This window comes from Gopherus flavomarginatus, chromosome 2 (genome assembly GCF_025201925.1).
Source record: "Gopherus flavomarginatus isolate rGopFla2 chromosome 2, rGopFla2.mat.asm, whole genome shotgun sequence".
Lineage (NCBI taxonomy): Eukaryota > Metazoa > Chordata > Testudines > Testudinidae > Gopherus > Gopherus flavomarginatus.
The window spans coordinates 142,878,570-142,895,522 of NC_066618.1; the positions used below are offsets into that span (position 1 = coordinate 142,878,570).

A 16,953-nucleotide genomic window follows, 5' to 3' on the forward strand; every position below is an offset into this window, starting at 1 on the left:
AGGAGTTTTTGTACTTTTAGCTTCTCTTGTGTAACATGAGCTGCTAAAAAGGAGTATGTATGACTGTACTTAGTATTACAGAGGTCTGTGTTGTTGACCCATTTCTGATATGGACTGAGAGAGGCCTCTCCAATAGAATGTGGCCTGGAGAAGAAAAGGGAAAAGCAAAAGGAAGTGACAAGAATAGGCGTAGCTCAAAAAGCGGGAGCTCCTTTCTCTGGGGAAGACTAAGGGAATGTCTATTCCTAAAACATTACAATGCCGCACCTGAACTTCTGTAGTGTTTTAAGTATAGACACTTGCTACAGTGATGGGTAGGGTTGCCAACCATCCAGGATTGCCCTGGAGTCTCCAGGAATTAAAGATTAATCTTTAATTGAAGTTTGTCATGTGATGACAACTACCAGGAATACATCCAACCAAAACTGGTAATGCTAGTGATGGGAGGAGTAGTATAAGGGCCCTACCATCAATCAAACCCTAACCCCGCCCCTAACCCCGCCCCTTGACCCCTCTAGTCCCTCCCACCTGTCACCGGAAGTCCCACCCTATGGGGGTATTACTTCCGGGGTCAAGATGGCCACATGACCGGAAGCAAAGTGGGTCATGTGACCCCTCTAAGAACTCCTCCCACCACCCTCTACCAATCAGGAGGGGTTTCCTCCAGAAAGGACCACCCCCAAGAGGAGATTTGACCAATCAGGGCAACTTCCGGGGGCGGGTGACCTATCTAGAAGTGGGTCATGTGACCCCTCTAAGAACTCCTCCCACCACCCTCTACCAATCAGGAGGGGTTTCCTCCAGAAAGGACCACCCCAAGAGGAGATTTGACCAATCAGGGCAACTTCCGGGGGCGGGTGACCTATCTAGAAGTGGGTCATGTGACCCCTCTAAGAACTCCTCCCACCACCCTCTACCAATCAGGAGGGGTTTCCTCCCGAACGGACCACCCCGAGAGGAGATTTGACCAATCAGGGTGACTTCCGGGGTGGGTGACCCCGTCTAGAAGAGGGTCATGTGACCCCTCTAAGAACTCCTCCCACCACCCTCTACCAATCAGGATGGGTTTCCTCCCGAAAGGACCACCCCGAGAGGAGATTTTGACCAACCGGGGTGACCCCTCTAAGAACTCCTCCCAAGGCCCTCCACCAACCCGAGTGCAGCACCAATACCCCATAAGTACCAGCGCCGAACAGAGGAGGCCATTTTTCTTACCAAGGACACGTGTTTTAGAAAGCGTGGAAAGGCTGCTCAGAGGAAAACATGGACTCCTTTACCACCCCCGTTAGAACTTCGAACTTTGTTTTGGACCCAAGCACCATACTTATGTGGCGCAGGACCTACACCAGCGACAGTTCTGAGGAGGAGGGAATGACCGAGAGGAGCCCTTTGGCCGACCAGTTGATGGATACGTCGGAAACCAACCAGAAACCCCTCGTGAGGCGCCCTGAGGAGCCTGATGACCTCTCTTTGTCCACCCCCTCAGATCGCCACTTGGGAGAGTCACCGGTGGACAAGGCAAATGGAAAAGATGGCGCTCAGGTAAATGAACGATTAAGAAATGGCGGTAGAGGAGGGGGTGGGTAATGAAGCTAGGAACCGGGGGTTTGCGTAAATTAAAAAAAAACCCCAGCAGCTGGGGTACTTACTCTGTTTCTTTTTCTGAAAATCTTTCAGGAGCTCGACGATGCCTTTCTAGAGGCCTTTAAGAACTTGCGCGTCAGCTGTTTTTACTGCTATCCAAGAGACAGATCTGAAACCGAAAATCACAAAATGGAAGAATGAAACAGCTCAGACTCCCTTATGGTAGCAGTTATGGCGTCCATTTTACAGGCGGCTGTAAAAGATCATGTTAAACCAGGCAATTAATAAAATGTATTTAAATGTGTCAATATGAGCGTGTCCCCTTTCATACTTGTGGTAGTAAAAGACGGTACCAGTAACAGTCATGTCTACACCGACAGCTCTGTTAAAGAAAATATATTACAATCCCAGGGAAGTTGGGAGCTTTGGCGGGGTGAACTCTCTTTTTCAAGTGGCCAGAAAGCATAGTAAAACTTTAAATAGAAGACAGGTAACAGCTTGGCTTTCAGACCAGGATGCATACACTTTACACAAACCAGCTCGAATACATTTTAAAAGAAACAAGACTATTGTTTCAGATGTGGATGCACAGTGGCAGGCAGATTTGGTGGATATGCATCAGTTCTCCAAACACAACAGTGGCTTTAAGTACATCTTAACAGTGATAGACATTTTATCCAAATATGCCTGGGCCTTATGCCTAAAAGACAAGACAAGTGGTGAGGTATCCAAGGCCTTTAAAGCTATTTTCAGCGAAGGTCGCGTGCCTCAAAAATTACAAACCGATCGGGGGAAAGAATTTTTAAACAAACCTTTAAGTGGACTGTTAAAGCAGCATGGGGTTCACCATTTTCTTACTAATAATGAAGTCAAAGCAGGGGTTGTGGAGCGATTTAACAGAACTTTAAAAACTAGGATGTGGAGATATTTTACAGCCCATAACACCTTTCGCTACATTGACGTCTTACCTGACTTTATAAAGAGTTATAACCAGAGCTTTCACAGGACTATACGTACCAGACCCATAGATGTTAACCCTTCAAATTCTCTGAAGGTGTGGAAAACGGTTTATGGAGACAGTTTTAAAATAAAACAGGTTGTTCCCCCTTTTAGAAAAGGCGATCACGTGAGACTATCTAAAACCAAAGGCGCTTTTGAAAAAGGTTATGAACAGACGTTTACCGATGAGATATTCATAGTGGATGAAGCCTTAACCAGGGGCCGAAGACCTGTATACCGATTAAAAGATTACGAAGGTGAGGCAGTTACTGGATCTTTTTACCCTGAAGAGTTACAAAAAGTAAACCCCAAACGAGACAGGATTTACAGGATTGAAAAAATTCTAGCGGAGAAAGGAAAAGGGAGAAAAAAACACTTACTGGTAAAATGGTTGGGTTGGCCTGATAAGTTTAACAGCTGGGTGGAAGCTTCTCAACTCTGTGACATTTAGACACAAAACAAAGAGAAAAAAAAAAAAAAAAACCAATTCCTCCTGCAAAGACAGATAGAAGAAAAAATAATAATGAGCGACGGCGGGTTTTACATCACTTTGCCCAGCAATGCCAGCTCTGCAGTTTTTCCCCAAAACACCATCTCGAACTTTACAATACGGCTAATTAAGCCCTTGGATCTCCCGGGTGCCTGGGAGGTGGGGTTAGTGGAAATACAATACCCGCACAGCTGGAACACTATCAATGAAGACACCCCTTTTGAAATTACCTTTGAAGATATGAAGTGGAATTTCATCCTACGACGAGGTTATTACTCGACCATACCTGAACTACTGGAGCATATGAACAGCACCATGGCTCGTCACCAAGGACCGCCTGAGATGGTCATGAACTACGACCCTGTAGGTAGAAAAGTGAGACTTAAATCTACCAATTTTAACTACGGGTTTTCTACTGGCGGGGAACTAGCTAACATTTTGGGTTTGGGCCCAAAACGCAACGTCCAAAAATTTCCCTTCTCAGCAGACATTACAGGGGGTTTTAACTCCTTGTATCTGTACACGGATATTGTAGAACACCAGTTTGTGGGGGACTTTTCTGTTCCCCTGTTACGCTGCGTCCCTGTCCAAGGAAGGAACAATGAGTTTGTTACCATCACCTATGATAAACCTCATTACGTTCCTGTTAGTAAACACCACATCGACACCATTACCATTGAAATAAAGACAGATCAGAACAGACATGTCTCATTTCGCTTCGGCAAGGTGATCATCAAGCTGCATTTGCGACCGCGGAGAGAGCGAGGTTTCTAAAAAGCAAAAAAAAAAAACACTATTATGGCGATCCTAAAAAATTATGGCGACCCCACCATCTACAGGAACTATTACAAAGCCCAGGCTGGATACGCCCTTCCTGGATATCATGGGGCCCCCGTGATGTACGGGGCTGGTGTGGGTGGAATATTTCGTAGCCTCTTTCGAAAAGCTGTACCGCTTTTGAGGAGGGGGCTAGAGATTATTAAGCCCAACGTAAAAACCGCCGCTCAAAACATAGCTAAAGATGTGGTAGGTCATGTCTCCCGTGCTGTTCTGGAGAAGGTGGGGAATACAGCTTCACAGGAAGGATCGGGGCTGATGTACATTAAAAGGAGGAAGAAAAGAAAGAGAAATACGTCATACCCGCGACGCACAGGTCCCCCAAAACCTTTTAAAAGAAGGGCTTTGACACGCAGAGCCGGCCATAAACGAAAGTCCAAGAAGCAGCCTGGGCAAAAGAGGAGACGCGCTCTGCTTGGTAAAAGAGACATATTTTAATCAATATGGCTTTTGTTCACTGCGGGTCTGAAGAGTGCACCAAATCCGAACTAGACTTGTTTCAAATAGCCCCTACGCAGACCAGCATCGAGAAAAGCATTTACATCGAGGTGCCACCTCTATCGGCCGTTACGGAGTCTGCCCCCATTGACTTTTTTATAGCAGGGAATGGCATAGATTATATGGATTTAAACAACACGCTGCTTTACCTGTGTTGCAAGATTGTAAAAGGAGACGGAACTGAACTTGCTGCGGACGCTGAAGTGGGCCTGGTGAATTACCCCGTGGCCTCTATTTTCAGTCAGTTGGATGTTACGCTGGGAGACCGCCTTGTAAGCCAAAGCAACAACTGTTACCCTTACAGGGCCTTTATAGAATCAGTGCTCAATTACAGCGATGACACCCTCGCCACGCAATTTTCTGCCGGCCTGTTTTACAAAGACACTGCTGGACAACATGAAAAAACAGAGTTGGATGGAGAGAATCTAGGGTTTGTGAAGCGTGCAAAGCTGACAGCCCAGAGCAGAACGGTAGAGCTGCTGGGCCATCTACACAGTGACCTGTTTTTTCAAGAAAAACTTTTGTTAAACGGAGTGGATGTGAAAATTAAACTGACACGCAGTAAAGACGCCTTCTGTTTAATGGGCAGTGCGGCTGAAGGCTTTAAACTGCGCATTGTATCAGCGTCCCTTTTTGTGAAGAAAGTACGGGTGGCCCCGGGTGTCCGTTTGGGGCATGCAGAGGCCCTGCTTGCCGCTAATGCTAAATACCCCGTGGACCGTGTGGGAATGAAAGTGTTTAGCATCCCTGCAGGCAGCAGGGTCAGTAACCAGGAAAACCTGTTCTTGGGACAGTTACCCAAAATGCTTGTCCTAGGATTTGTGGATAACGATGCCTTTAGCGGCAGTTACACTAAAAATCCCTTTCATTTTAAACATTACGATATTAATTTTGTGGCCCTGTATGTGGATGGTGAACAGGTACCGACCAAGCCTCTGCAACCGGACTTCGAGGCAGGACGCTGCGTGAGAGAATACATGAATCTGGTACAGACAGCTGGTAAACACATGAAAGATCGTTCTCTGTTAATCGACCGTGAGGAGTTTGCACAGGGTTACACCTTGTTTGCCTTTGACCTGTCTCCCGACCAGGAATGCGCAGATCACTATTCCCTGATTAAAACTGGGAACCTGAGAGCAGAAATACGGTTTGGAAAGGCTTTAACGGTTACCGTCAATATGACTGTGTATGGAGTTTTTGACAATGTCATAGAAATAAATCAGAGAAGAAACGTTCTGTTTGACTACATGTGAACATGGACACCGTGCAGCTCTCACGTGTCTTATCAACGGATCCTTACACAAAAAAGAATTTTTTAGATGTGTTCCCTTGTGATTGGCTCCCTGGAAGCAAGCTGTCTCAGAGGCCCGTAGGTTTGGTGGTGAACACGCATCCACACAACCAACCGGGTGAACACTGGCTCGCCCTGTATCTGGCGGAGCATAACCGTGGAGAGTTTTTTGACTCATATGGGCAACCCCCGAACAGCGTGTTGTTTCCTAAAAGCATTATGAAATTTTTAAACAAAAATGCCACAGACATGGTGTTTCATAATAGACAATTAAAAGACCCCCGCTCCGTCGCCTGTGGCTATCACTGCGTGTTTTTTTTACATCATCGTAGCAAGGGTTTATCTTTTGACCGGATTTTAAAATTGTATTCTGACGACTTAGTGCAAAATGACCGGATGGTGATAAATTTTGTAAAAAATAAATTTAAATTTTTGGGCATGCCTAGCCTTGCTCAAAACATGTTTCAACAAGCCCAGACATGTGTATCTTGTAATGATTTTTATAGCCATGTTACCCAATAAAGCACCCCAGGTTAGGGGTTTAAAGAAATTGATGTTTGTCTGTTTTTTTAAATGACCAATTGAAAAATTACACAGATTTTTTTAAAAAAAATCTAGAAATGTTTTATTTAAAGCAAAACATTACAAGTTTTAAAATTTTTAGAATGTGAAAAACGTTACACACTGAGCCATTGGGCTCTTTTAGCCAATCTTTTTTTTTTTTTATAGGGCAAAAAAGGGGTCACGGATTCCTGATCCACCCCGGTGTCAGCAGTCGAGGCCTTGAGGCGTTCCAAAAGGTCTCTGTTGGCTGCATTGCCCATGACAGAAGATGGTACGTTCAGTTCCGCCATGGCATTCATAAACACATCCCATCCTTTAGGTACACGTTTGCTAGGTACAGAGCGAGTTTGGGTGACAGCCCTGACTAAGTCAAGCATGTTAGAACCATTAACCACAGAGCCTTTGTACACAAAAGACCCTTTATCATTCCATGAAGAGAGATTTTTATCCTGCCCCAGTTTATTTAGCAATACTATTGCATTTTTTTTATAACGCTTATTCACATTATCCAGCACCTCCTGAGCAATAGAGTCTGAGTTCTTTGGTGTTTCTGGGGGTTTGGCAGTTACGCTTTGTTCCTGTTCCGGTAGAAACAGACTTATTTTCCCTTTATCCGCATCACTTTGCCTCACGTACGTTAGGTACCTTTGAAGCACGGCGCTGTAAAGTTTAGCCTTTTCGTATTCGGCCAGGTCAGTTCTTTGAAGAACAGACTTCATTTCAGCGTCCAGTAAGCGAGTTGCTGTTGTTCTGATATTTTCCTCTGCTGGAGGGGGAGCCCTTAATTGCTCCAACTGGTGGCTGGGCACCAGGTACATTTTTTCTGCATACTCCATTATTGATTAGTTAAAAGCCCTGTTATCAGAGGGATAGCAAAACTTAACAGAGGCCCAATAAACCCCCCAGACTGCTTTACCAGATGCTTTTTTCTTTTAAGTGAAACGCTCTTATTACACAAAGTTTTTATAAGCGTGCGTTTCTTTTTCAACACACGCACTTGATTTTGTGTTAAAGGTATGTTTCCTTTTAAGGTATTGAGCGCTATTTCTGAGATGGCCACTACTAGATCGTCAGAGGCCGAACACAGAATAGCCTTCCTTTGCTGCGGGGACGATTTGCTAAGTAATTTTAAAAGGCCCAGGTTTCTCTTCACGCAGCTAGACATGTTTTCAGTCAGCAGTCCCAGCTGTTAAAAAGGGACCTGCCGATAAGTCATTTCTTTTTATATCCAGCTGTTTTTTTTAAAGTATAAACCACTGGCCAGTCTGGAGGGAAAAGACCGGTTCTTAGTCTATAAGCTTCCGGTGTGGAAGCATTTAAATCCACCACCAGGTAGCCATAAGGTCTTTTGGTAGCATCCTCAAAAGCTTCTAGAAAGAATTGAGCTTTGCCAGGGTACATTTGCCGAGCGAGCGTAGCGATTTGTAATTTATCCCTGGGGTTTTTGAACAGAACCATGTACTTTGTGTTTAGGTTAATTGTGCGACTCTTTTTTCCCTGACAAAATACGTTCTGAACTATATACATAATGCTCAGGTTTCTGTGATGCACGTACTTGGTAAAAGCTTTCTCGATTTCATTGCTTTCACAAGCAGAGTTCATCAGATCGTCTATGATAACCATATTTACTTTATTAGTAGGAAACAAACTGTCATCATCCAAAGCATCAGGCAACCCCTCCATAAAATTGATAAAGGGATATTTACAGAGCAGTTCTTTATACAGAGGTTGCCAACAACTATAACACCACACGATATTCTCAGGCATAACAGATAGTGTTTGTTTGGCATTATTCAACACATTTTTTATAAAGTAACTTTTTCCGCAGTTGCTAGGCCCCGCAAGAATTGCGGAAAAGGGGTGTTTCCACCTCGTATCCATTTTTTTTCAAAAGCCGTAGGGCAGGGTTTTAAAACCTTTTCCTAGGACCCTCTTGTTATAAACCACTTTTTGTGTTTTTTTAAGGGTTTTTGTTTCTATTTGCCACTGGTTTTTGTTTCTTACGATAGAGGGCTGCTGCACCTCTATCTTTTTTGAGGTGTTTTCGTTATCTCGCAGGCCCGTGCAGTAGTCCAGGACTAGATCTTTTAAACTTTCAAAGTTGATTTTTTCACAGTTTGCTACGTTTAGGGTAATACCTTTGACTTTTATACAGGCCTTTCCTCCAGACAACTTATACCCATACGTTTTTGGGCCTGCCGACACAAACTCGGTGATGTGTTGATCTGGCGGGAGCTCACTTGTGAGCTCCCCTAAATAATCCCCCAGAGGGGGATTCCAGGCACCCTCCCTTTTCACAAATATCACCGAGTCAGTGTCGTGGTACAGGCACCGCTCTTGCAAACCGTCTAGCAGACTGTATAATTCTAAGCGGGCATAAGCGGTGGTGAAACAGGCTATGACAACATTGGTATTGCCAGAGACAGAGTACCGTTCTTTTGCATGCTTCCAAGACACGCACGCTGTTTCATCATCGATAAACTCGCAGGATGAAACCTTGTAATTGGGGGAAAATAGGTACTGCAAGAGTTCGTCAGGGTCTCTCACGATGCTGGTGTTGGGTAGGTTGGTTCTTTGGCCGAATTTACCCCACAGAGAATTTAAAAACAGTTTAGCGATTTGGCGTTTAGCAGGGTTTGATCTGATCTCATGTTGGCGTAAACGAACGCCTTCTTTCTGGTAGAAATCGCTAATGTACTTATTTTGTTTTTCCTCGTTGGTGCACCAACTGGGATACCCTGAAGCCTCTTGTTTCTGGCGGAGGTGTAATTTTATGTACTCTGAAAAGAGTTTATTAGATTTTTCATTAAAATGCCAGATTTCATAGATTTCAGCCACCACGTACCCCTTCGCTATAGCCGCGTTCAATTCCACCGTGCACCAAGTCCCCAGGATGGCCCGCTCCTCGTCAGTATGGGTGCATATCTCCCGCTGCTCGGTTTCCGCACAGGTTTGGCATAGCGGGAACATAAGCTTGCCACCCACTCTGACGGGTAACAATGGAAAAAAGAGACCTCGTGGGGGGTAAACTTTAACTTTTGCAATTCCAAAATAATTTGCCAGGGGTCCAAATTTGTCATAAAGTATATCGGGGTGTCCGATAGGGTATTCTTTGGTTTTGTTTACGAAAGGGTACAGGCTGGTAAAATCATAATAGTGGATTTCTTCCCCGGGGTTAGGCTTGTAATACAGGCAGATAGCGTTTGTTCTCCCCCCAAAAAGAGCATCTCTAGGCACAAGAGGCTGGGGTAACTGGGCTCGGTTTAAAAAGTCTGCCAACTCCCTGTCTGTTTCTTTCATCACCTCCCACTCGTGCTCCCAAAGAGTCCTCACTACAAAACCAAGTCGTTTCAGATAGTCAGCCTTGAGCTGCGTCTTGTAATAAAGAAACCCAAAAGATGTCCCCGTCATAGGATTTTGTGCTTTTTCACAATAACAGGTGACACAGCCGTGGAAAAAACATCCATTAAACTCAAAGGCTGTGCGTACCCCATCAACATCGGCATAACCGTCTAAAAAGTAGGGTCCTACCTGTAGTTCCCCACCCTGTAAAGCATGCCGTATTTGTATATTTTCTTTGTAAGAGATATACAACAGCCACTGAATAGATGGAGTTGAATATCTTTTTTTCTGCCTGTGATAGTTGTCCGGAGGCAGAAGAGCTACTGTGTTAGGCTCCAAAAACATAAACCTGTACATAGCCATGCAAACAGATGCCAGTGTTATGTACTGGAATGGATCTATGCACAGTTTTACTTCGGTGAATTTACCAGGTTCTTTCTCTACTACATCTCCCTTCTCCGTCATTTTCATAATCTCTTTTCTGTATAGAATACAAGCCTGTCTCAAAATTTTGACATCCTGCTGACAGTAATACGCGAGCTCTTTCTGCAAGTCAAACACCTCAGAACTGTGGTCCTGATACCAGTCGAGAAACTCTGTTTTCTCCCTGGGCATCATGCTTTCTACACCATAGTGTGCCACACTGGGCATAGGTCCCACATAATTTTGATTTTTTACAGTGTTAAAAAAATGTGGAAAATAACCTTTGCACCCTTCAAATCCCAATGCCTGCGGTAGCTTGCTAAGCTTCATGGGCAAGAAGTTTAAAGAGTCTATAAAACGAATCCCCAGGGCCTTCACTTCCACACACATTAGTTTACTACCCTGAGTGATCAGTTCTATGCACATCTTTTCCTTCAGTAACTGCCTAACGATGAAGTACGCATCATAACCTTTGGAATTGTGCGCTAGGAACGTATAGTCGCGAAACTCTTTGCCGATAAAGGTCTTAACAAAGACAGACAGACACTCATCGCCCTTAAATTCCCAGGATTTTTCTGGATTTAAGGACATAGCAAAAATGTAATTGGGAGTGTGCAACCCAGTCTCCTGCATGCATTCAAAATCATAAAAAATATACTTTTCTGAGGATTCAGGCTTTCTAAGGCTATCCATAAAACAAAAGTGACTGTCTACATCACCAACAATCAAACCCTGACACTGCTTACATCGCCTCCCTTTACACTTATGCCGCTTGTTCACGTAAGACTGACACTTATCACACAAAGTTTTAGACAGGCATTCAACTTGGTTTTTTGATGCACAGTCGACATGTCTGTCTAAACATTCTTTGGATCGACAATACAGTCTACAGCTAGGACACCGCAGCTGCACGCCCACGCTGTCTGAGCACGTTACACTCAAGCAGAGGCGGCAACGATACCTACAAGAGTGGTCGTGGCTGTACACCGTGTGGCAAAACTCACAATAATTTTTCGCTCCAAACAACTTTTTCACATCCAGAACTCCATAGTAATGCTCATCGTGCAACAGGATGAAATAAGTCTTGGGGTACGTGAGGCCTCCTGTTTTAAAAAAGCCCCAGCCACCTTTTTCCGTATACAGCACCACGTGTATGTTCACTCCTAAATGCTGTTCAAACTTTGCTACGTCACTGACCAGAATCTTTTTTTGATCTGACCACCCCAGTTTCTCATGCAACTTTCTCGCCTCCGCTAACAATTCCGTGTCCGTAGGTTTACGATCGGACATGACGGCCAAAAGGCCACCCGCAAAACACAGATTGGTACCGGTGTAAGTCAGGTCTACCAAACACTGTCTTTTTTTATGAATAATTTGACTACTAAGGATAGAATTTAAAACTCTACGAGCACCCCCACCCCTGTTTTTTACAACTGTCACAACAAGGCGCAATGTCCCATCGAGATGCAACTCTCTATTGCTCTGTAGCAGCTTTGAGGTCTGATTTAAGAAATCCTCAGCAGATAGCTCATCCCTAGTTCTTCTGACTGAAAACAAAGGGTTAGCTAAATTACGGCTCTCTAAACGTAACTGAACGTAATCATCAGGGCCTACCCTACCATTAACATCATCGAGTACCAACTGTATTCCCTGGTGTATGGCTTCAACAACCCGCTGAGCTGAATTTACTTGCTCAAGATTGACAAAACGAAATTCCTCACAATATACCGACCCCCCAAATCTAGGTAATTCACGTTGCCAACTTCTCACTCTTTCCATATACACCTCTGCATTTTCGGGGTTACTTGGGGGTTCCTCTATGGGATCATTAGCGGGATCTTCTACATCAGATGCTATTTGGGAGTCAAACTCTGAGAAGCCTCCATGAGGGTCATTGGAAGTAGAATGGGGCCTGTCTAGAGAGCCCTCTGGGGAATTTGCTAAACCAGAGTCTGATTCCATCTCCCCATTTTCAGAGAAGCCAGTCTGAGAGCCTCCAGTAGGAGGCATCTCTCTTTGTTTTTTTTTCCTCATTACCTCTTTAGCCCTTTTTAAGATTTTTACAGCCACCCTGGCCTGAAACTTTTTGGCAGCCATTCGTTTATCCCTCAAGCGCTGTCCCCCCTTTTGTTTACACATAAGCTGATGTGTACTCTGGAGGGTGCCCCTTTTACCCAGGCCCCTTTCCACGACTAGTCATGCCTGCTCAGAGACACCCTTTTCAGCCCTCTTGTCTTTTAACATTGCTCTGAACAAAGCATCATATTTTTCCCAAGTCTTTCTAGAAGGCCGTTCTTTTAGACTCCCCGAGGATACAGCATCCATCACTTTTCTGATGGAAGCATCAAACTCTTCCCAAACACTAGAACTTGGGGGAGCTGTGGCGAGCTTATGGTTTTGGGAGAATGTTTTGTCAGTGCTCGGTGTTTTATTCACAACCCCTAGAGCGCATGCTCCGGGTTTGTGAACGTGGGCATTTTCTTTCACAGTTTTCTCAGGGCTTGCTGTGGCGGTGGCCGCTGAGGAACTGGAATTGTGTGTGTGTGGTTGCAACACCTTGGCATCGCAGAAGCTTCTAGACCGTGGTTTTTTATACGGAGCCCATACACCACATGCTCCAGGTTTGCGCACCTTCAGAACCCCTAGAGTGCGTGCTCTGGGTTTGTGAACGTGGGCATTTTCACTCACAGTTTTCTCAGGGCTTGGTGTGGCTGTAGCCGCTGAGCAACAGGAGTTGTGTTTGTGTGGTTGCTTTTTACCAGAGTCTTTTGTTTTGTCCTTGGGTTTCACGTATATGAGGTCTGGGCTGCCCGGATGCTTCATCTGCACTTCAGTGCTGTTTTGCGTTGTTAAAGGTCTCAAAGCAGATTTTTGGTTCTTTGGTAGTTCTTCTGGAGGAGGTGTGCTTGTAGCGCTGACTACAGCATTTTCAGAAAGGTTGCCCATGCCTATGAGGGGAAAGAAACCATAACAACAGTTTACAAAAACTGAATTTTACCATCTCTCTCTCACCCACACCTGTGTATTTACTTAAAATACAAAACCTCATAGAACAACTAAACCAATAAGCAAAATATATTTACTGGGCTTCATCTGTCCATCAGTCACTGATGCTGGTAAATTTTCCTTTTCAGTTGTCTCCTCTCTTTTTCTTTTGAGTTTCTTTGGTGGTTCTGGAGGAGGTGTCCTTGTAGCGCTGACTACAGTATTTTCAGAAAGGTTGCCCATGCCTATGAGGGGAAAAAAACACAACAGTTTACAAAAACTGAATTTTACCATCTCTCTCTCTCTCTCACCCACACCTGTGTATTTACTTAAAATACAAAACCTCATAGAACAACTAAACCAATAAGCAAAATATATTTACTGGGCTTCATCTGTCCATCAGTCACTGATGCTGGTAAATTTTCCTTTTCAGCTTTCTCCTCTCTTTTTCTTTTGAGTTTGTTTTCCCTCTGGTCATGTTTTGACAGTACTGTGGAGCAAACACATAAAGCCATCTTGTAAAACTTAAATTATATATATTCATTCAGCAGGGTGTTTTTCTATTTAAAAAATCATAGCTTTACAACAAAATAATCCATTTCTGGCCCTACAATAAACATCTTATTTCGCAAAATAAAAACCAAAAACTGCTTTTTAAAAAATCCATTATGCACAGTAAAAACCAAAATACTTTTTAAAAAAACCTATGCCTTCACAAATCCCCCTTGCCTCCCCCCCATCCCAGCTTTATAACACACACAAACCAAATCATGCTTGCAGCCACACACACTTTTCAAAAACCCACATGCATTTTAAAAACCAGTTGCAGCCTGCCCCCCCCCCCCCTGCATTTAAAAGCCCATGTGTTTGGGCCTTTCCCCCTCAAAGCCCATTTTTAAACACACACCATTATGTACAGTAACAAAAAAAACCTGTTTAAAACAAACCAAATACTTTTTTAAAAAAACCTATGCCTTCACATATCCCCCTTGCCTCCCCCCCCATCCCAGCTTTATAACACACACACACACCAAATCATGCTTGCAGCCACACACACTTTTCAAAAGCCCACATGCATTTTAAAAACCAGTTGCAGCCCCCCCTCCCCCTGCATTTAAAAGCCCATGTGTTTGGGCCTTTCCCCCTCAAAGCCCATTTTTAAACACACACCACATTATGTACAGTAACAAAAAAAACCTGTTTAAAACAAAACCAAATACTTTTTAAAAAAACCTATGCCTTCACAAATCCCCCTTGCCTCCCCCCCCCATCCCAAATCATGCTTGCAGCCACACACTTTTCAAAAGCCCACATGCATTTTAAAAACCAGTTGCAGCCTGCCCCCCCCCCTCTGCATTTAAAAGCCCATGTGTTTGGGCCTTTCCCCCTCAAAGCCCATTTTTAAACACACACCATTATGTACAGTAACAAAAAAACCTGTTTAAAACAAACCAAATACTTTTTTTAAAAAACCTATGCCTTCACATATCCCCCTTGCCTCCCCCCCCCCATCCCAGCTTTATAACACACACACACACCAAATCATGCTTGCAGCCACACACACTTTTCAAAAACCCACATGCATTTTAAAAACCAGTTGCAGCCCCCCGTCCCCCCTGCATTTAAAAGCCCATGTGTTTGGGCCTTTCCCCCTCAAAGCCCATTTTTAAACACACACCACATTATGTACAGTAACAAAAAAACCTGTTTAAAACAAACCAAATACTTTTTAAAAAAACCTATGCCTTCACAAATCCCCCTTGCCTCCCTCCCCCCCCATCCCAAATCAAGCTTGCAGCCACACACATTTCTCAAAAACCCACATGCATTTTAAAAACCAGTTGCAGCCCCCCCACCCCTCTGCATTTAAAAGCCCATGTGTTTGGGCCTTTTCCCCTCAAAGCCCATTTTTAAACACACACCATTATGTACAGTAACAAAAAAACCTGGTTAAAACAAACCAAATACTTTTTTAAAAAACCTATGCCTTCACAAATCCCCCCCCCCATCCCAAATCAAGCTTGCAGCCACACACTTTTCAAAAGCCCACATGCATTTAAAAAACCAGTTGCAGCCCCCCACCCCTCTGCATTTAAAAGCCCATGTGTTTGGGCCTTTCCCCCTCAAAGGCCATTTTTAAACACACACCATTATGTACAGTAACAAAAAAACCTGTTTAAAACAAACCAAATACTTTTTTTAAAAAACCTATGCCTTCACAAATCCCCCCCCCTCCCAATCCCAAATCAAGCTTGCAGCCACACACTTTTCAAAAACCCCACATGCATTTTAAAAACCAGTTGTGTAAAAAAAAAAGTTACCTTTCACTATGGGATAAAGTGTTGCTGGAACATGATTGTTCTGTTCCCCCCCATGTGTGTGTGGGCCTTCAGGTTAAAAACAAGCAAACATGTTAGCATTACCACCAAATCCCTATACTTTTTTAAAATTAACAGTATTAAGCTAACTATAGTTAAAATGGTTTTTACCTTGGCCTGGTGGTAAAATGCAGTTTGAAGTTACTGGTTCCATGCTAAAACAGATCACACTGCAATAAGCATAGGCACCATTATTTACTAAAGACAGCATGGGCAAAAAGTGGCAGTAGTTTCAGAGTTAGAGACAGCAAGCTTACCTCTTTTTGCAGTCCAGCAGTTATGTAAAAAGATTTTCTGTTAAAAGGACAGACTGCAGCATACCTAAGGTTTTTATACCCTCTTAGCCCCATTGTTTCAACATAGTTGCTAACAGGTTAATTTAATCACCACAGCTCTCAAATAATAGATTCTGCAGAACACCCTTTTGTATCTCTGTTGTGGGAACCATGCTATATACACAATAGGGCTTCCTCCACCCCTGTAAGTTAAAATACATTTGTGGCTTTCTTACAGTATTAAACAGTACCCCATTTCCAAGTGCAGGGTCCCCTTTTGCAATATCAGTTAATGTCTTGGGGTTGGTTGTTTCTTTCATGCTTAAAGTTTGGGGGGGTGGGGTGTTTTTCTAGCAAGAATGACTCATAGCATTCCACCAACTCCTGGGTCCTTTAAACTGCCCAATAGTGCTCCACCTTTACCCCAGGGGGGTTACATTTAAACTGTCCAATAGCATTCCACCAACTCCTGGGTCTTTTAAACTGCCCAATAGTGCTTCACCTTTACCCCAGGGGGTTACATTTAAACTGTCCAATAGCATTTCATATTAATCAGAACTCACCATCCAACTCACCAATCAATTGTAACCCTATAGGAACAAAGGTAAGTAATTGCAAACATTCTGGCTATTCAGTGAGGGTGGGGTGTGTGCTTAAACCTATTTATTTCAACAAGCAGGATAGCTCAGTGGCTTAAGTAATTGTTTGGTAAACCCAAGGTTGGGAGTTCAATCCCTGAGAGAGCCACTTAGGGACATGGGATGAAAAAAAAAACAATATTTGGTCCTGCTGGTAAAAGCAGCTCTCCATAACAACTGTATTATACTCAAACATGTCTGAACTATCCTGTTTGTTTGGTTTTTAGGATTTTTTCCCTCCCACAACATGCATTTCAGCTTTTTGCTACAAATGAATGTCTTTTACACACACACACACACACACACACAAAAACTAATTCTCACAAAAACTATTTATTTATTTTAAAAAGACATACAACTCCTTAAAAACAAACAAAGATGCTTCATTAAAACTTAAGGGCCAAAAGCCTTCTAACAAAACACAGATAGTCACAAAAGCCCCCCGCCCCCTTTTTTTTTTTAATTTACAGCTGCCAAGTTTTATATCGCATGTTTGCACCCTCACCATTCTCTAACTTAATCCTTTTAGATTTCTTACAAATAGTCTTTTTCTTAAGCAGGGTTCTGTAACTTCTTGTGCGAACTAGACGGTCAATATAACGTTGTAAGCAGGCATCTTCCGGCTTGGTCATTTTCTTTAAAACACGGT

At 43.6% G+C, this 16,953-nt stretch overlaps 2 protein-coding genes and 1 long non-coding RNA gene across 3 annotated transcripts; 2 read left to right on the top strand and 1 right to left on the bottom strand.

The window, feature by feature from the left end:
* Positions 1–1,430: 1,430 nt before the first annotated feature.
* On the top strand, positions 1,431–1,892 carry LOC127043633 (uncharacterized). Its single transcript, XR_007772286.1, has 2 exons — positions 1,431–1,542; positions 1,678–1,892. It is a non-coding gene; the product is annotated as an uncharacterized LOC127043633 (long non-coding RNA).
* Positions 1,893–4,353: 2,461 nt separating this feature from the next.
* On the top strand, positions 4,354–5,661 carry LOC127044656 (uncharacterized protein F54H12.2-like). Its single transcript, XM_050939736.1, has 2 exons — positions 4,354–5,128; positions 5,225–5,661. The coding sequence occupies exons 1-2, from the start codon at positions 4,354–4,356 to the stop codon at positions 5,659–5,661; spliced, it is 1,212 nt and encodes a 403-aa protein (XP_050795693.1).
* Positions 5,662–12,224: 6,563 nt separating this feature from the next.
* LOC127044658 (uncharacterized) lies at positions 12,225–16,007 on the bottom strand. The gene is made up of 5 exons (XM_050939737.1): positions 15,503–16,007; positions 15,335–15,400; positions 13,396–13,503; positions 13,112–13,258; positions 12,225–12,976 (listed from the first exon to the last, which is right to left on the bottom strand). Exons 1-5 carry the CDS (start codon positions 15,600–15,602, stop codon positions 12,225–12,227), a joined length of 1,173 nt encoding a protein of 390 aa, XP_050795694.1. The 5' UTR covers positions 15,603–16,007.
* Positions 16,008–16,953: the final 946 nt, after the last annotated feature.

Coding starts and splice junctions, on each gene's coding strand:
- LOC127044656 (XM_050939736.1), top strand. CDS start 4,354: ATGGCTTTTGTTCACTGCGGGTCTGAAGAGTGCACCAAATCCGAACTA. Junction 5,129..5,224: donor TGCTAAATACCCCGTGGACC/GTGTGGGAATGA, acceptor TGCTTGTCCTAG/GATTTGTGGATAACGATGCC.
- LOC127044658 (XM_050939737.1), bottom strand. CDS start 15,602: ATGCTGTCTTTAGTAAATAATGGTGCCTATGCTTATTGCAGTGTGATC. Junction 13,504..15,334: donor ACTTTATCCCATAGTGAAAG/GTAACTTTTTTT, acceptor TTTGCTCCACAG/TACTGTCAAAACATGACCAG. Junction 13,259..13,395: donor TGATGGACAGATGAAGCCCA/GTAAATATATTT, acceptor TTCCCCTCATAG/GCATGGGCAACCTTTCTGAA.